Below are 21,023 nucleotides of genomic sequence, written 5' to 3' on the forward strand. Positions count from 1 at the left end.
TCCCTGGTGACCCCTTGGATACCTGCTTTTCTCTCTTTGAGCCTCTAGCCATTTTGTGATTAGCACATATCTTCTACCAGAAATTTTCCTTAAAACACCGAAACTGGAAACATTTATAGATTTCAGATTAAGATTTTAGTCAGATTTACACGAACTGATGCTGAGTGAAACGAGCAGAACCAGGAGATCATTATATACTTCAACAACAATACTATATGATGAGCAATTCTGATGGCCCTGGCCATCCTCAGCAACGAGATCAACCAAATCATTTCCAATGGAGCAGTAATGAACTGAACCAGCTATGCCCAGAGAAAGAACTCTGGGAGATGACTAAAAACCATTACATTGAATTCCCAATCCCTATATTTATGCACACATGCATTTTTGATTTCCTTCACAAGCTAATTGTACAATATTTCAGAGTCTGATTCTTTTTCTACAGCAAAATAATGTTTTGGTCATGTATACTTATTATGTATCTAATTTATATTTTAATATATTTAACATCTATGGTCATCCTGCCATCTGGGGGAGGGGTTGGGGGAGTAAGAGGTAAAAAATTGGAACAAGAGGTTTGGCAATTGTTAATGCTGTAAAGTTACCCATGCATATATCCTGTAAATAAAAGGCTATTAAATTAAAAAAAAAAAAAAGATTTTAGTCAGAAAATAATTTTACCTGATAGATCGTGACCATTTGAGGATGTATGGGAAAAACAATTATCAGTATCAGCCTTTCTCTACTTGTCAGAATTGACTTATCTGTGCAGATGTTGTATTTCCCTCTCCTTCTCCCTGTAGTCTACCCAAGGGTTGTTTTTATATCTCTAGCACATGATATAATTTTAATAAATAGTTATTGAATTTGACATTAGAAAAGCCCAGAGAGTGTAAAAAAAAAAAAAAATCTTGTATCTGCAGTGTCATATTGAGAGGGGATTTAAATAGAGATTTTTAAAAGGAAGTCACCAGGTTTAGTACCACAAAGTCTTCTATAGAATCACAACTTTTCAGAGTTGTTAGAAACTCAGAGGTTATCTTTACCAACAGACATACTTGAATAAGATCATCCTGACAACATTCCCAAAAACTAATTATCTGGCTTTCATTTGGCTCTGATCAGTAATGAGAAACTCTCCTGCTGGGCAGCCTGATGCATTTTGAAACAACTCTAATTTTCATGAAGGTTTGTTTTGCTTTCACATTGAACCCAAATCTGCCTCTGCAATTTCTATCAGTGTTCCTACGGTAATCTGAGAAATCATCTCGCCTAACTTCTCATATTACATTGGTAATGGGCCACATAGGAAATTCAGTACCTTGCCCCAGTGATGAAGTTAAGACTTGAACACAAACAAATCTTCTCACTCTCAGGTGTAATGTTCTTTTCATTTTATCAGGGAATTGTCAGAAATTAAGGTTCTCCAGTTGTTGCATATAGTGTTGTATTTGACTATGTACTCCAAATTCTGATTTATTATTCCTGTCTTGTTACCCAGGTCTAAGTGACATTTCGCCATCTACAAGTCTACCACCTCTAGTTGAAGGTCAGCTGCGATGTTTTCTGAGACTAACCATTAGTAAAATACTCTGGATGGTTGTGAAGCCTCCAACTCCTGTTCTCATCCGAGTGAGGTGGTGGGGGGAGACATCGGATGGAACCATATTTTGTCCCAGGGATGCTACCCTAATTGAACAAAAAGCTGTGAAAACAACAACCCGTTATGCTATTCGTTGTGGACCGAAGCAGTTTGCTTCTTATTTAACAGGTATGATCGTATCATCCAAATTTTCCCTTTCAGGTGTGCATCATGGCAATTTGTTTTATATATTTGCTGTTTGTATACTAATGTTATCTATTTACATGTATATCTCTTTACCAGAATGTAATTTTTATCAAGTAAGGACATTGGCTTACCTAAACTTTCTATCTCCCAAAGTACCTAGCCTAGTATTTTCTTCTGAGTAAGAACTTTATAAACACTTGTAATTTTATAAGTGTTTATAAAGAAGAGTATTATAAATAGGACTTTTTTATTGTACCCAAGGGGCAATGGAAGAGTATATGGTGGTTATAAAGAGACTGTGACACATATTATTCACCTACCATTGTGAAAGTATACCAGAAACAGTGTAAATGTCATAAAAATTTGACCAAGTAGAAAAAGAGGAAATATAATCATATAGTGAGAATGAAGGATAAGAATGAATATCTTGAGTGCTGCATTGATATTCATAAAGGAGTAATAAATCTAGAAGACCTCTAAATCATTGGGTAGATCCCGTATTGAGAAAGGATTTGAGGAAAGACATAGATAATGCATCAGATGAAAATGTGAAAAGGGTTGTGCCGTGTACTGCATTATGGAGTACTTTTCCTAGATCTAGAAAAGTATTTTTCATTGAGTCAAATACATTTTGCATATGAGAGGTTGGGAAGCAATAAGGGGAAACTCCTCCCTGAAATTTGGAGTACATTTGATCCCCTAATTTGAGTTTATGAATCGTGTCTTATCTATCTTCCTGATACAGAGATGTGTGTCTACATGGTCTTCTCTCTGAGTGCTAAAACAGAAGATTATAGTGGCCAGACAGTGCTAAAACTGTGCTATGTATTTAGTGGAGCACCATCAATTTGGTTAATTCCAGGCAAATGTCACTTCTAGGCAAGTCCTTCTGAGACTTCCATTTTCTCATCCAAAATATGAAGATGTTGACTTAGAACATAGATTCTTAAAGTTAGAAAATTATCATAAAATCCACTCCCACATTTATCATTTTCCTTTTTTTGTCATTTTGGCTAATCTGATTGGTGTCTGGCGGTAGTTCAGAGCTGTTTTCATTTGCATTTCTGTGATCAATAGTGATTTAGAACATTTTTTCATGTAATTGTAGATAGCTTTGATTAATTTATCTGAAAACTGCATATTCATATCCTTTGACCATTTGTCAGTTGAAGACTGGCTTTTCATAAATTTGACTCAGTTTTCTATATATTTGAGAAATTAGGTCTTCATCAGAGAAACTTGCTATAAACTTTTTCACAGTAATGATTACTATTTCCCTCCATCTCATTTTCTTCCTATTTATCCAATTTTTTTCTCTCCTTTCACCTTGTCCATTCTCAAAAGAGCTTTGCTTCTGACTTTAATATTCCCCAATTTGCCTTTCAGCCTTTTGCCCTCTCCCTTTCTTTTCTCTCTTTTCCCCTTCCTCTCTTACTTTCCTGTATGGTAAGATAGATTTTTATACCCAACTGAATATGTATGTTATTGTCTCTTTGAACCAGTTCCAATGAACTAATGTGTTGCTGATGTGTGTTTCTTCCCCTTTGCCCCAAGCTGTAAAATCTCTTTTAAGTCTTTTAGATAATTTAGCTCATTCTTCCTTTCCCTTTATCCTTCTCCAAGCACATTCTTCTTTCTCTCTTAATTTTGCTTTGTTCAGAAAATTATCCTATTGTATTCAACTCATAACCATGCCCTAATAATGAGAAAGTTTTTAGGAGTTACAAGTAACATTTTCCCATGTAAGAATGTAAACAGTTTTAACTTTTTTGAATCTCTTATGATTCATCTTTCCTGTTTGCCTTTTGAATCTTGTATCTGAAAGTCAAATTTTCTATTCAACTCTGATTTTCATTAGGAATATTTGGAAGTCCTCAATTTTATTGAATATCCATTTCCCCCCCTGAAGGATTATACTCAGTTTTTCTGAATAGCTATTTCTTGATTGTAATCTTAACTCTTTTGCCTTCTGGAATATCATATTCCAAATCTTCCAGTCCTTTAATGTGAAAACTGCTAAATTTTGTGTTATCTGACTGTGGTTCCACAATATTTGAATTCTTTCTTTTTTGGCTACTACTGGTATTTTCTTGTTGACCTGGGAGTTCTTTCAGGAGGTAATTGGCAGATTCTTTCAAATTCTATTTTACCCTCTGGTTCTAGAATGTCAGGGTAGCTTTTCTTGATAATTTCTTGAGAGATGATTTCTAGGCTTTTCTGTTGATCATGGTTTTCAGATGGTCTAATGATTTTTAAATTATCTCTTCTGGATTTATTTTCCATTTTTCCAGTGAAATGTTAAGTGTTTTCTTCTATTTGTTCATTCTTTTGATTCTGTTTTATTGTTTCTCGATATCTTATAAAGTCATTAGCTTCCTCTTGTCCAGTTCCAATTGTTAAGGAATTATTTTCTTCAGTGAGTTTTTGTTATCTTTTTCCATTTAGCCAATTCTGCTTTTTAAGACATTCTTTTCTTTATTGTGTTTTTGTGCCTCTTTTACTATTTGACATATTCTGTTTTTTGAAGTGTTTTCTTCAGTATTTTTGGTATCTCCTTTACCAAGATGTTGACTCACTCTCATTTCCCTTCCCAATTTTTCCTCTACTTCTCTTGATTTTTAAAATCCTTTGTGAACTTTTCCTTCAAAAAGGTTTTTGAGCTCCAAATTAATGTTTTATTTTGTAACTTTAAATGTAGGAATTTTGATTTTGTTGCCTCCTTATGAGTTTGTGTTCTGATATTCCATGTCAATTGTTAAGGAATTATTTTCTTCAGTGAGTTTTTGTTATCTTTTTCCATTTAGCCAATTCTGCTTTTTAAGACATTCTTTTCTTTATTGTGTTTTTGTGCCTCTTTTACTATTTGACATATTCTGTTTTTTGAAGTGTTTTCTTCAGTATTTTTGGTATCTCCTTTACCAAGATGTTGACTCACTCTCATTTCCCTTCCCAATTTTTCCTCTACTTCTCTTGATTTTTAAAATCCTTTGTGAACTTTTCCTTCAAAAAGGTTTTTGAGCTCCAAATTAATGTTTTATTTTGTAACTTTAAATGTAGGAATTTTGATTTTGTTGCCTCCTTATGAGTTTGTGTTCTGATATTCCATGTCACCATAGTAGCTTTTTGTAGTATCTATTTTTTCTGCTATTTGCTCATTTTTCTTGACTTTTAACTGTGCTTCTAGAATGTGCTTCAGGTTTTTTGCACAGCTGTTTTCAGAGATAATTCTGGGGACTTTGTTGTTCTGTGCACTGATCTGTGAGTGACTACGAGCACTCTTTTGTACCCTGGAAATGTGACCAAGGTCTCTGCTCTCCTGTGGTGTACTAATGCTCCTCCTTGCCCTGGAACTGAGACTTGAGGACTGTGACTCAGTTCCAAGTATGGGCAGTACAACAGAGCCTTGTGTCTGGTGCCAGCAAAAGGTCCCTTGTGAGCTCCTTCTGACCAGTTGTCCAACCCCCTTGCCATTTATCTTCAATGATTTTTAAAATTTTATTTTGATTATTCATAGGCTTTAGTAACTTGGTAAAGCATTACATAACACAAAGAAAGGTCCAGAACCCCTGATCTGGAGGTTTTAATAACCTGCAAGACAAATATGAACCAGTGGGGAAAAGGGAATGTTATCTTAAACTTCTTTAAGAGAATAAAGTACCATATAGTCCTGGGAGTGATGGGTAGAAGTTGCAAGGAAGTGCATTTCACTTTTATATAAGCAAATTTTGCTAACAAGTAGAGCTGTTCAAAAATTTAGAGTCTGAAATTCTGACAGGGGTATTGGTTCAAGAGTCAAGAGGACCAGGTCAAATTAACTCTTTGTTACTTACTTCTTACTATTCAACTTGTCAAGTTGCATGACTTCTCTGGGCCTCAGTTTCCTGTCTATAAAAATGAGAAGCTGGACTAGATGGCCTCTGAGGGCCTAAATTGATGGTCCCAGGTAGGATAGACTCCTTTAAACCGTAGTGTAAATGCCACCTGTATTAGATAGACATGAGCTCCACTCATCTTTGCTTGGCTCCTTCTGCCCACAGGTTCATCTGACCACAAAAAACTTGTTTTGTACTTTTGTCATGTGATTTATATATTTATGTTTGTATGTTATATCTTCTGTTGGGTAATAAGCTCTTTGAAACCACTAACAATATCTGATTTCTCTTTCTATTATTCCTCACATTATCTAGCATATTATTATTAAACAGAGGAAGTGCTTAGTAAACATTTGTTTGTGTAAATGAAAAAAAAAATTCAGATTTGTAACAAACCTCAGAGGCCATCTAGTATCCAAATGAACACCTGAGAAGGATTGAATTCCCTTGGTAACATACCCAACTAATATTCAGTTACTGCTTGAAGATGTAGAAGAGAAGGAAAATTCACCACCTCCTAAAACATTTCATTTAATTTTGGATATCTCTTTTTATGAAATTTTTCTTAAACCCCAAATTTTCCTCATTGAAACTTAGATTTATTGCTCCCAAATGCTCGTCAAAGGCCAATCAGAGAAAACCCAATCCTTCTTCCTCATAACAGTCCTTCAAGATGGCTCTTACACTTTTCTAGCTATTTTCCACATTTTCAAATATTGTACTCAAGAGAACCTTAAAAAGATGAACATGGAAGAGAGATCACAAGGGACTTAAGATTGATCTGTTTACATTCCTATATGGGAAGATACTTGTAATTCTTAAGAACTTTATCATTATTATGGCAGTTAAAAGGAGTTTGCATAGCTAGATAGCAGGGATGTGATTCAGTTTTATTGAATTTTTTTTTTTTTTAAATGATGGAGTAAGCCAGATGTGCTGGGAGAAGAGAAAGGAGAAGAATAATGGGGGGAATTATCTTAAATAAAAGAAGTTCAAAAGGAAAAGCTTTTACAATGAAGGAGAAAATGAGAGAAGGATAAGTAGATAACACTTAACCTCATTCTTGTTTGAACTGGCAAGTATATCCCACATATTCAGTGGGATATAGAAAACTATTTTACCCAATAAGAAAGTAAGAGTCTAAAGCAACCCCAATAGATTTGGCATAGAAAATACTATCTTCATCCAGAAAAAGAACAGACTGAATATAAATCAATACATTCTATGTCCACTTTTTTTCTTTCTGTTGGTTTTTTTTTTAATCTCCCATGATTTTTCCCTTTTGTCCTGATTTTTCTCTCCCAGCATGATTAATAAACCAATGTATAATTTAAAAAAAGAAAATAGGAGAAAGAGATAAAATAAAGGGGGGAAGTGATAAGAGAGAGAGTAGATTCAGAGAACTTGTGGTCAGAAAACAAACAAATTTCTGAGGAGAGACAGGGTAAAAAGAGAAGGATAATCAAAAGATAATAGGATGGAGGTAAGTACATAGTAATCATAAATAGGAATGGGATTAATTCACCCATAAGATGGAAGCAGATAGCAGAATGATATTAAAATCCATAATGTGTTGTTTATAAGAAAGACATTTGAAACATAAAGACACACAAAGAGTTAAAATAAGGAGTTGGAGACAGTTTTTTAAAAGGCAGGGGTAGTAATCATGATCTCAGAAAAATCAAAAATAGACTTAATTAAAAGAGATAATCAATGAAACTAGATTTTGCTGAAATATAAACATTGGAGTCATATTGACTCCATATTGTCATATTGTCATATTGACTATGGCATATATATGACATATATATATAGTCATATTGACTACATATTCCAATAATATGCATCAAGTGTCATGGGTTACAGATTCTTAGAGGAAAAGTTAAATGAGTTATAGGAAGAAATAGAGAGTAAAAGCTGTATTAGTAGGAGATCTGTATTTCCTTTCACAGAGCTAAATGAAACCAACCAGAGAATTAATAAGAAACAAGGAAGTTAATAGAATTTCAGAAAAGTTAGATATGATAGGCCTTTAGAGAAAATTGAATGGAAATAGAAAAGTATATACTTTTTTTCTTAGCTGCACAAGGAATTTTTATAAAAATTGATCATATATTAGATCAAAAATATCTCATTAATAAATTCAGAACAGCAAAAAAATCATATACCCTTTTTAGACTGTAATGAAATAAAAATATTCAATAAAGAGCTATGGGGGCATAGATTAAATGTCAATTGGGAACTAATCCTAAAGAATTAATGAGTCAAAGAATAAATCATAGCAACAGTCAGTAATTTCATTAAACATAATGACAATAAAGATAATGAGATAACATGCCAAAATGTGTGGAATGTAGCCAAAGCAGTACTCTGAACACATCAATAAAAGAAAAATAGAGCAGATCAACAAATGGAGCATATGGAAAAAAAGAAAAAGAATAAATTAAAAATCCTACTAAACACCAAAATGGAAATCCTGAAGCTCAAAAGAGAGATTAATAAAATTGAAAGTAAAAAGCAAATAAACATTGAACTAATAAAATAAGAAAAATTGCTAAAATAGATAAACCATTATTAATTTGATTTTTAAAAATAGAAACAAAAAAATTGACTAGTATCAAAAATGAATTACCACCAAATGGGGACAAAGGCAGAGTCAAGGTTGCGGAGACTACACAACATTTTGCTGAGCTCTTTCTAGCTTCCCTTAGATACTAAATCAAAATTTTGAACAGATTTTGGAGCCACAGAATGTACAAATATTTGGAATATAACAAATTTCCAGCATAAGGCATCTTGGAAGGACTTAAGGCAGATCTCTCAATTGGTGGGAGGTGAGGCAGGGTGGAGGGTTTTGGGGGGGGAGGGAAGTAATGCAGCCCTACCCATAGGTGCTATGTAGGGAGGCCCAGGATGGAAAGGTTCTATGCAGGGAGTCTAGTAGGAGGCTTTTAGCCAAAATACAGCAGCATTGATTATTCTGTCCTGGTTCAAAAGGTCAGTGGATCAGCAGACTAGCTGTGATATTCCCAGTGCACCTACAGAAGGCATAGAAGCTTTGAATCCAAGCATAACAGGTGAGATTTGGTCAGGTGCAAAAGGAAAGCCTTCAGCACCAGTGCTGCCTGAAACCTCTGTCACTCTGTAGATGAAGCTCAGGACAATCTTCCCTATCCCCTAGGACTAGACTTTAACCTATAAAAATAAGCAAAAAAGCCAAAAGCATTCTGACCATACGTAGCCATTGTGGACTCTGACCATAGGTAGCCATTGTGGACACAGGAAAGAACAAAACCCAAACCCTAAGGTCACTAAAGTCAAAATGTCTCTATTTCAAACCTCAAAAGGGGATATACATTGGTCTCCAACTTAAAAGACTCTCTTGGAAGAATTCCAAAAGAAGCTTAAAAGAGAGAAGAAAAAAAAAAGGAAATGAAAGCTTTGGAGAATTTGGAAATGGAAATACAGATATTGACTGAAGAAAACAACTCCTTAAAAATTACATTTGGTGAATATACTAAAGAAAACAACTTCCTAAAAAACAGAATTGGTAAAATGGGAAAAAGGAAAAAACTCCTTGAAAAATAGAGTTGCCAAAATGGGAATAAAGAACAATTCCTTTAAAAATAGAATTGTTGCAATGGGGGGGAAAATGCAATGAACAAACTCCTTTTAAAGTATAATTGGCTGGATATAAAAAAGAGATAAAATAAAGAAAATTACTAAAAATTAGAATTGGACAAATGGAAGTGAATGACTTGATGAGACATCAAGAATCAGTCAAACAAACCCCCCCCCCCCAAAAAAAAAAAAAGAGAAAGAAAAAATATATCCAGGAGAGACAGTCTAAGAATTGTTGGACTACCAAAAATGAATTACCATCAACAAAGATGAAATTGGAGCAATTATTAAGAGCTATTTTGCCCTATCAATAAAATTGATCATCTAAGTGAAGTAGATGAATATTTACCAAAAAAAAGAGAAGAAATCCTAAATTAACAGGACAGGAAATAAGACACTCTTTTTCTTAGAAAAAGAAATTGAATAAGCCATAAATGAACTCCTTGAGAAAAAATCCCCAGTGATAAATTTACAAGTGAACTCTATTAAACATTCAAAGAACAAATCCAATACTATATAAACTGTTTTTTAAAATTCTATTATAAACAAATGTAAAAGGAGGCAATTGTGCTTGACCAACTGTACTCTCTTCCTTCTATCTTTGAATCTGTGCTTCCAGGAATGTAGGAAGAGCCTAGGCCTGGGGAAGGAACTTTGGTTTTGGATACATTTCTTTACTGTTGATGTTGAGAGGCAACAGAGACACATGGTATATAAACAGTCTGATAGCTTGGTTTGATTTTTAAGAAGGGTCTTACAGAGATGAGTGATTCTGATATCCTAGGCCAGGATTACAGCCATAGCTTTCAACTCCATCCATATTGGTTAGAATGTTAACATCAATCGAAACATGGGTTTTCTTGTGTATTAATAGAGAGAATTTTAGATCAGGATAAGAAAAACAGTCATGAAGGCACAAATCTTCCATTGTTGTTGTAAGGATTAAATTAAATATTATTTGTAGGGCTTAATACAGTTCCTGGAACATAGTAAACACTTAATAGATGTTTGTTTCCTTCCGTAATGCAAGAAATATGAGTGTAATAAACTCTCAGGATAGTAACAGCCATACTACCTAACACATAAAATACATACAAAAATTATAGGTGCTGGAGTCTCATTTAACAAATATGTTGTTTCAACATTCCTTAGCAGAAAGATAGCAAAATACATTCATCAACATGAAGTATGCTTATTGTACGCAACTCCAAATTCATAATAATAACTTGCATATATAGTGTGCTTTAAAATTTTGTTATTTAGTCATTTTCATGATCCCATTTGGGATTTTTGCAAAGATACTGAAGTGCTTTTCCATTTCTTTCTTCAGCTCATTTTATAGATGAGGAAACTGAGGTTTCCTCATAGGGTTAAGTAACTTACCCAGGATTACATATCAATTAAATGTTTGAGCCTTAACTCCAGGCCTGGTGCTCTACCTGCTATATTACCTAGTTGCTTTAAAGTTTACAAAGCACTTTTATCACAATGCCCTTACAAGATAGGTAGTGCAAATACTATCCCCATTTTAAGTGACCAGCTCAGGGTTGTATAGATAACTAAGTAGCATTGAAGATAGAACACTGGACCTGTAAGAAAGCCCTGAGTTCATATCAAGCCTTAGACTTAAGCTGTGTGATCCTAGACAAGTTATTTACCCTCTCTTTGGGTATGAATTTCTTCATATGCAAAATAGGGATAATAATAGCACATAACTCTGGATTATTATCAGGATTAAATGAATATTTGTAAAATGCTTGGCAACCCCTAAAGAGCTATATAAATGCTTAAAACACCTTTCAAATATAAAATAATTTTTTTTTCTCATAATACCCCTTAGAAGTAGGTATTATTAATATCTCCTTTTTATAGAAGGAAACTGAGGCAGAATATCACATAACATATCTGAAGTCAAATCTGACTTGGGTCTTCCTAACTCTTAAGTCAAATATTGTGTTCATTATTAGTATCATTGGGAAGAGCAGATGAGATAATGTATAATTTTACAAAACTTAAAATGCTATATAAATGTAAGCAGTTATAACCATTATTTGTTATTATCTGATCCTGTCATCCTTTCAAGTTAGCATTTTATACCTCTTTTTTTCACAGATTTCTAGAAAGGATTCCTTGTAACTTACCATTATTTTGTAGTAATTATGAAAGCTGGGCTCAAAATTACTTCTTCCAATTATAAAATCAGTGATTTCTTTACTACAACACAATAATGAAATTAAAATATGAATCTTCTAACTGTAGGAAGCAGTGGTCAGACATTGTGAAAGTGTTCTGTTCTGAGATTATTCTCTGACTTCTACTCTTCTAGGATTTATCAGTGGACAAAATAATATGCAGTACAGTGGGAGGTTAGAGAAAAAACCTGAAGAAAATTAAGAAAGGGCTTTGAGTTAAAGAAACTGTTTTCTACAGAGAAAGAAAATTATAGAACAATCTCCCTAATGAATATTGATGCTAAAATCTTAAATAAGATATTAGCAAAAATACTATAGAAAATCATCCCCAGGATAATACATTTTGATCAAGTAGGATTTATACCAGGAATGCAGGACTGGTTCAATATTAGGAAAACTATCAGGATAATTGGCCATATTAATAACCAAATTAACAAAAACCATATGATCATCTCAATAGATGCAGAAAAAGCATTTGATAAAATCCAACATCCATTCCTATTATAGGAATAAATGTACTTTTCCTTAAAATAATCAGCAGAATCCATTTAAAACCATCAGTAAGCATTATATGTAAGGGGAAAAAACTGCAACCATTCCCAGTAATATCAGGAGTGAAACAAGGTTGCAACTTGTGGGCAACTATCACCATAACTATTCAATATTGTATTAGAAATGCTAGCTTTGGCAATAAGAGTTGAGAAAGTGATTAAAGGAATTATAGTAGGCAATGAGGAAACCAAATTATCACTCTTTGCTGATGATCTAATGGTATACTTAGAGAACCCCAGAGATTCTACTAAAAAGTTATTAGAAATAATCCACAACTTTACAAAGTTGCAGGATACAAAATAAACCCACATAAATCATCAGCATTCTTATATATCACTAACAAAATCCAACAGTCAGAGTTACAAAGAGAAATTCCATTTATAATACCTACTGCTAGTATAAAATACTTAGGAATCTATCTGCCAAGGGAAAATCAGAAACTTTATGAGCAAAACTATAAAACACTTTTCACACAAATTATGTCTGATCTAACCATTTGGAAAAATATTAAATGCTCTTGGATTGGGTGAGCAAATATAATAAAGATGACAATATTACCTAAACTAATCTATTTGTTTAGTGCTATACCAATCAGACGCCCAAAAAACTGTTTTAATGACCTAGAAAAAGTAACAACAAAGTTCATATGGAAAAACAAAAGGTCAAGAATTTCAAGGGAATTAATGAAAAAAAAAATCAAATGAAGGTGGTCTAGCTGTACCAGATCTAAAATTATATTATAAAGCAGCAGTAACCAAAACCATTTGGTATTGGCTAAGGAAAATAGATTAGTTGATCAGTGGAATAAGTTAAGTTCAAAGGACAAAACAGTCAATAACTATAGCAATCTAGTGTTTGACAAACTCAGAGACCCCAGCTTTTGGGATAAGAATTTACTGTTTGACAAAAATTGCTGGGAAAATTGGAAACTAGTATGGCAGAAACTAGGCATCAACTCACACTTAACACCGTACACCAAGATAAGGTCAAAATGGGTTCATGACCTAGACATAAAGAATGAAATTATAAATAAAGTAGAGGAACACAGAATAGTTTACCTCTCAGACCTTGGAAGAGGAAGGAATTTATAATCAAAGAAGAACTAGAGGTCATTACTGATCACAAAATAGAAAATTTTGATTATATCAAATTGAAAAGGTTTTGTACAAACAAAACCAATGCAGACAAGGTTAGAAGGGAAGCAATAAACTGGGAAAATATTTTTATAGTCAAAAGTTCTGATAAAGGACTCATTTCCAAAATATATAGAGAATTGACTCTAATTTATAAGAAATCAAGACATTCTCCAATTGATAAATGGTCAAAGGATATGAACAGACAATTCTCAGACGAAGAAATTGAAACTATTTCTAGCCATATGAAAAGATGCTCCAAGTCATTATTAATCAGAAAAATGCAAATTAAGACAACTCTGAGATACCACTACACACCTGTCAGACTGGCTAGACTAACAGGGAAAGATTATGCGAAATGTTGGAGGGAATGTGGGAAACCAGGAACACTAATACATTGTTGGTGGAATTGTGAACCCATCCAACCATTCTGGAGAGCAATTTGGAGCTATGCTCAAAAAGTTATCAAACTATGCACCCCTTTGATCCAGCAGTGTTACTACTGGGCTTATATCCCAAAGAGATCATAAAGAAGGGAAAGGGATCTGTATGTGCACGAATGTTTGTGGCAGCCCTTTTTGTAGTGGCCAGAAACTGGAAACTGAGTAGATGCCCATCAATTGGAGAATGGCTGAATAAATTGTGGTGTATGAATATTATGGAATATTATTGCTTGGTAAGAAATGACCAACAGGATGATTTCAGAAAGGCCTGGAGAGACTTACACGAACTGATGCTGAGTGAAACGAGCAGGGCCAGGAGATCATTATATACTTAAGCGACACAATACTATATGATGATCAATTCTGATGGACCTAGCCATCTTCAGCAATGAGATGAACCAAATCAGCTCCAATAGAGCAGTAATTAACTGAACCAGCTATACCCAGCAAAAGAACTCTGGGAGATGACTAAGAACCATTATATTGAATTCCCAATGCCTATATGTTTGTCTGTCTGCATTTTGGATTTCCTTCACAGGCTAATTGTACAATATTTCAGAGTCCGATTCTTTTTGTACAGCAAAATAACGGTTTGATCTGTATATTTATTGTGTATCTAATTTATATTTTAATGTATTTAACATCTACTGGTCATCCTGCCATCTAGGGGAGGGGATGAGGGAAAGGAGGGGGAAAATTGGAACAAAAGGTTTGGCAATTGTCAATGCTGTAAAATTACCCATACATATAACTTGTAAATAAAAAGCTATTTAAAAAAAATAAAGAAACAAACTGTTTTCTTTGAAAAATACTAGTAACAATAGCTATAATAAAAAGAATATTTTATGGCTTTCCTCCCTTTATTCAACCTCTAATCTGCCCTTTTCCTTCTTCCCTTCCTCAAAAGAAATCCTGTCTATAACTGTGGGAGGAAAATCTCTCAATAAAATTATTTTTCTTTGCTTCTAGATATGGCTGTCCTTGTTCTGGAAGTAATCACCAAATCTGATCACCTCCCTGTGGGGAGAGCCCAGATTAGTGGATTGTCGAAGTTGTCTCCAACTTACCCAATCAGTGGATTTTTTACCATTGTCTCACCAACATCTAAAAAACTTGGAGAGATTCAGGTAATAGTATTTCTGTTATTTATATTTCTGTTCCACAGAGTGAATTACTCCACAGAGTAAAAAAAATGTTCAGGAAATGTAGTGGAAAAAAATAGAACATGAAGTATGTGAGAGGGAAGTCAATAGCTTGGAAAAAGGAAGGACAAAAATTGACTGAAATCAATTCCTTAAAAAATACAACTGGCCAAATGCAAAAAAAAAACCCTAAAACAGAAAAACAACAACAACTAAATTGACTGAAGAAACTATACCTTTCAAAACAGAATTAATCAAACAAAAAAGTAGATAGAAAAAGTAACTGGAGAAAATCATACATTAAAAACTAGAACAGGGTAAATGGAAACTAATGACTATGAGACATTTAAGAATCAAACTAAAAAGTGAAAAAATAGAAGAAAATGTAGAGTACTTCATTGGAAAAACAACTGACCTGGAAAATAGAACTAGGAGAGACAATTTAAAACTTATTGGACTGCCTGAAAACCACAATCAAAAAAAAAAAAAAAAAAAAAAGAGTTGCAGCATTCTTTAAGAACTCATTGGAGAAAACTGCCCTGATATAATAAAACCAGAAAGCAAAATAGTCATTGAAAGAATCCATCAATCACCTGAAAGATATTCCATAAGGAAAACTCCAAGAAATACTGCAAAACTCCAGAACTGTAAGGTCAAGGAAAAAAATACTACAAGCTACTAGAAAAAAAAACAATTCAAGTATCAAGGAGGCACAGTCAATTACCCAAGGTTTGGCAGTTTCTACAGTACGGGATTTGAGGGCCTGGAATACTATATACTGGAATGCAAAAGCATCTTGGATTATAATCAAGAATCAATTACTCAGTGAGACTAAGTATCATATTTCAGGAGTGGAGATGGATTTTCAATGAAGTAGGGAACTTTCAATCATTTCTTTTGTAAAGACTAGAACTGAATGGAAAATTTGATATAGAAATGCAAGATACAATAGAAATATAAAAAGGAAAATAAGGAAGGGGAAAAATCCCATGCCTACATGGGATGATGATATTATGAAATACATACAGAGGGTGTGGGTATAAGTTGACTTAGATATGATAATTTTTTTTTAAAGACAAAGGGTAGAAAAAGAATTATACTGGGAAAAGAGGAAAAGGGAAGCAAAATGGGGTAAATTCAGTCATATGAAGAGGAACCAAAGACCTATTACAGTAAAGAGAAAAAAAGGTAGAAAGATGAGCATTGTCTGATGCTTAATCTTGTCAGTTTTGGCCTAAAGAGGGAATAACACACAACTCAGTTGGGTGTGGAAATTTATCTTATCCTGTAGTGAAGTCAGAGAAAAAAGGAAAAAGATAAGGGAGGGGCTGGATAGAAGGGAGGATAAAAACAGTAGAATAGAGGAATAAGAGGTGGGAAAAGGGGTGATAGAAGGGAGGGGAAGTTGAGGAAAGGATTAATCAGAAACAAAATTGGCAATAAGGAACTAGGTGGGAAAAGAAAAAACAAGTATATACAGGGGAGAAAATAGGATGGAAGGAAATACACAACAGTCTTAAATGTGAATGGAATGAATTTTCCCATATAATAGAAGCAGATAGCAGATGGGATTAAAAACTTGAGTCCTACCCTATGTTGATTACAAGAAACACATTTGAAGCAGATACAGAGTAAGGTAAAAGTCTGGAGCAGAATATATTGTGCTTCAGCTGAAGCAAAAAAACAGGGTTAGCAGTTCTGATCTCAGAGCAAAAGCAAAAATAAATCTAATTAATAAGGAAGGAAACTACATATTCTTAAAAGGTACCACAGGCAATGTAGTAGTATCAATACTAAACATATGCACCAAATGGTACAGCATCCAGATTCTTAGAGAAAGAGTTAAGTCAATTACAAGAAGAAATAAATAATAAAATTAGTAGGGGACCACAACCTTCCCCTCTCAGAATTAAGTAAGTCTAATCACAAAATAAGAAAGAAGTTAGGGAGGTTAGTGGAATCCTAGAAAATTTAAATATCATAGACCTCCGGAGAAAATTAAATGGGGATAGAAAGGAATGTTATCTTTTTCTTGATAGTACATGAAAACTCACACAAAAATTGACCATGTGTTGGGCATAAAAATTTCATAATCAAATGCAGAAAAGCAGAAACAGCAAATGCATCTTTTTCAGATCATGATGCAATAAAAATTATATGCAATAAAGGGCCAGGGAAAAAGAATAAAAACTAATTGGAAATTAAGTAATCTAATCTTAAAGAATAAGTAGGTCAAACAATAAGTCAGTAAAACAATCAGAGAATGACGATAATGAGACAAGAATCCAAAACTTATGGAATGCACTCTTAGGAGAAATTTTTTTATCTCTAAATGCTTACACGAATAGAATAGAGAAAGAACAGATTAATGAATTGGGCATGCAACTCAAAGCTAGAAAAAGAACAAATTAAAAAACCCAAATTAAATATCAAATTAGAAATTCTTAAAATCAGATTAATAAAATTGAAAGTAGGAAAACTATTGAACTTATAAATAAAAGTAAGTTGATTTTATTAAAAAACCAATAAAATAGGTAAATCTTTGGTTAATATGTTTAGAAAAAGAAAACCAAATTACCAACATCAAAAATGAAAAGGGTAAATTAACCAACAATGAAGAAGGTAAAACAATAATTAGGAGCTGTTTTGTCCAACAATATGCCAACAAATCTGACAATCTAATGAAATGGATGAATATTTACAAAAATGTAATTTTTCCAGATTAACAGAAGAGGAAATAAAATACCTAAATGACATCGTTTAAAAAAAAAATTGAACAAAGAAAAATGAACAAATCATCATTGAACACCCTAAGAAAAAATCTCCAAGGCTAGATGGATTCACAAGTAAATTCTACCAAACGTTTAAAGAACAGTAATTCCAATACTATATAAACTATTTGGAAAAATAAGCAAAGAAGGAGTCCTGCTAAATTCCTTATGTAACACAAAAATGATGCTGATATCTAAACAAGAAGAGAAAAAAATACATTGAATAGTCTAATGAATATTGATGCAAAAATTGTGAATAAAATATTTGCAAAGAGATTACAACTAATTCATCACTATGAAAATACATGATGACCAAGTGCGATTTATACTAGGAAAGCAGGACTGGTTCAATATCAGGAAAACTATTGACATAATTGATTATATTAGTAACAAAACTATTAGAAGTAATATGAGTATCTCCATAGATGCAGAAAAGGCTTTTGAAAAAATATACCCATTCCTATTAAAAACATGAGAGAATATGAGAAAATGATAACTAGCATCTATCTAAAACCATCAGCATACATTATATGTAACAGAGAGAAGCTAAAAGTATTACCAGTCAGATCAGGAGTGAAACAAGGATGCTTATTATCTCCACTATTATCCAAAATTGTACTAGAAATGTTGGCTTTATCAATAAGAAAAGAAAAAATTGAAGTCAAGTATACAGTGAGGAAATAAAATAATTACTTTTTGCAGATGATATGTTGATATACTTAGAGAATCCTAGAAGATCAACTGAAAAACCACTTTAAGTAATTAACAACTTTAGCAAAATTGTAGTATATAAGACAAACCCAAATAAATCATCGGCACTTCTATGTTACGAACAAAGTCCAACAGCACGAGATAGAAAAATTCCACTTAAAATAACTGTAAATAAAATAAAATATTTGGGAATCTACCTGTCAACACATAGTCAGGAACTATATGGACATAATTACAAGACACTTTACACACAAATAAAGTCAGATCTAAAAAATTGGAAAAATATCCATCACTCATGTATAGACCAAGCTAGTTAATAAAATGACAATTCTACCTAAATTAGTCTTCTTTATTCAGGGTCATACCCATCTGCCAAAATTACTTTATAGAGCTAGAAAAAATGGTAAATTCATCTGGAAAAAAGAAAAAATCAAGAATATCAATGGAATTAATGGGAAAAAAAATTAAAGGATAATGGCCTAGCAGTACTACATCTATTATGAAGCAGTAGTCATCAAAACCATCTGGACATGACTAATAAATAGAATAGTGGATCTATGGAATAGTTTAAGTGCACAAGACACAATAATCTATTACAATTGTAATCTTCTATTTGATAAATCCAAAGATTCCAGCTTCTGGCATAAGAACACACTATTTGACAAAAAATTGCTAGGAACACTGGAAAATAGTACATCAGAAACTAGTCATAGACCAACATCTGACATTGCATATCAAGCTAAAGTTGAAATAAATACATGATTTCAGTATAAAGGGTGATATTATAAGCAAATTAGAAGAGCAAGAATAGTTTAGATGTAAGATTTTTGGAGAAAGGAGTAGAATTTATGACCAAACAAGAAATAGAGAACATTATGAAATATAAAGATAATTTTGATTACATTAAATTTTAAAAAATTGCACAAACAAAAACAATGCGGCCATAGAAGGGAAGCAGAAAGCTGGGAAACAAATTTTTTTTTTAAATAATAGCTTTTTATTTTCAAAATACATGCAAACATAGTTTTCTACATTCACCATTACAAATTTTTCTCCCTCCCTTTCCCTAAACAGTAAGTAATCTAACATATCTTAAACATGTGCAATTTTCCTATACATATTTCCACATTTATGCTGCACAAGAACAATCAGATTAAAAAGGAAAAAAAATGCGAAAGAAAACAAAGCAAGCAGACAACAACAAAAAAGTGAAAATACTATGTTGTGATTCACAGTCCCCTCTTTCAATGCAGATGTCTCTCATTTCATTGTTCAAAAGAACCACATCCATCAGAGTTAATCATTGTATAATCTTGTCGTGTACAGTGATCTCTTGGTTCTGTTCATTTCCCTTAGCATCAGTTCATGTAAGTCTCTTTAGGCCTCTCTGAAATCATCGTGCTGATCTTTTCTTATGGAATAATAATATTCCATAACATTAATATATCATCATTTATTCAGCCATTCCCCAACTGATGGGCAGCCACTCAGTTTGGGAAATAATTTTTATAGCCAGTGTTTCTGATAAAGACTTCATTTCTAAACTATATAGAAAACTGAGTCAATTTTTTTAAGAATACAAAACATTCTCCAGTTGATAAATGATCAAAAGATAATGGATATGTAATTCTCAGATGAAGAAATGAAAGCCACCCATAGTCATATGAAAAAATGCTCTAAACCTCTATTGATTAGAGAAATGCAAATTAAAACAACTCTAAGGTACCACCTCACATTTATCAGACTGGCTAAAATGATAGGAAAAGTTGATAAATGTTGGAGGTGATGTGGGAAAACTGGGACACCATTGCATTGTTGAGTTTTGAAGTGATCTGGCCATTCTAGAGAGCACTTTCAAACTATATCCAAAGGACTATCAAAATGTACATATCTTTTCATCCAGCAGTGCCAGGACTGGATCTCTAGCCCAAAGAAATCATCAAAGAAGGAAAAGGCCCACATGTGTAAAAATGGTTGTGGCAGGTTGTTTTTTTTTTAATACAATGACAAGGAATTGGAAAATGAATGGATGAACGACTGAATAAGCTATAGAATATGAAAATAATGGAATATTATTATTCTATGAGAAATGGTAAACAAGCTGATTTCAGAAAATCCTGGAAAAATTTACATGAAATGATACTGAGTATATACATCAGCATCAGGAAAATATTGTACACAGTAATAACAAGATTGTGTGATGATCAAATATGATCGACTTGGGTTCTTTTCAATAATTCAGTGATCCAAATTCTAATATACTGTGGATGGAAAATGCCATCTATATTCAGATAGAACTATGGAGAATGAATATTATTTTCCACCTTTTTTTTTTTCCTGTTTGTTATTTTCCTCTTCTGGTTTTTCTTGATTTTTCTCTCCCAACATGATTCATATGGAAATATATCTAAAAAATAAGTAAACATTTCCACATGCCTATTAGATATCTTGAACTGTCCCTCAGACATCTTAAATAAAAAAGACATGTCTAAAATTGAAATCATTATATTTCCCCTCCCAATCTTTTTCCTCTTCTGATTTTCTTGTTACTGTTAAGGTAATCATCCTCAGTCATTCATGTTTCACAACCGAGATGTCATCCTTGACTCCTCACAGCCCCCATACTGAATCTGTTTCTAACTCTTAATTGAATCTACCTTAATATTATCTCTCATATAAGTCCCTTTTCTCTTTTGATGCTGTCACCACCCTGCTTCAAATCTTCAAGCCCTCACACCTAGACGGGCTGTTGCAATAACCTACTGGTGGCTCTGCCTTCCCCAAATCTCTCCTCACT

The 21,023-nt window shown here is 33.1% G+C and overlaps 2 protein-coding genes across 11 annotated transcripts in view; one reads left to right on the forward strand and one right to left on the reverse strand.

Annotated features, from left to right (window-relative positions):
* PPME1 (protein phosphatase methylesterase 1) overlaps positions 1-21,023 on the reverse strand; it is a 98,679-nt gene that overhangs the window by 68,357 nt on the left and 9,299 nt on the right. The window lies entirely within an intron of this gene.
* The window catches only part of C2CD3 (C2 domain containing 3 centriole elongation regulator), a 148,953-nt gene that overhangs the window by 731 nt on the left and 127,199 nt on the right, over positions 1-21,023 (forward strand). For all 10 annotated transcript variants that reach the window (XR_004233249.1, XM_031961420.1, XM_023499725.2 and 7 more), the window contains exons 2-3: positions 1,502-1,771; positions 14,572-14,729. Coding sequence is in view for 9 of the 10 variants with exons in the window: in XM_031961420.1 (XP_031817280.1) it covers positions 1,502-1,771; positions 14,572-14,729 (428 nt within the window). In the remaining variant the exon portion in view is untranslated. The remainder of the gene's footprint in view (positions 1-1,501; positions 1,772-14,571; positions 14,730-21,023) is intronic.

This window comes from Sarcophilus harrisii, chromosome 3 (assembly GCF_902635505.1).
Source record: "Sarcophilus harrisii chromosome 3, mSarHar1.11, whole genome shotgun sequence".
Lineage (NCBI taxonomy): Eukaryota > Metazoa > Chordata > Mammalia > Dasyuromorphia > Dasyuridae > Sarcophilus > Sarcophilus harrisii.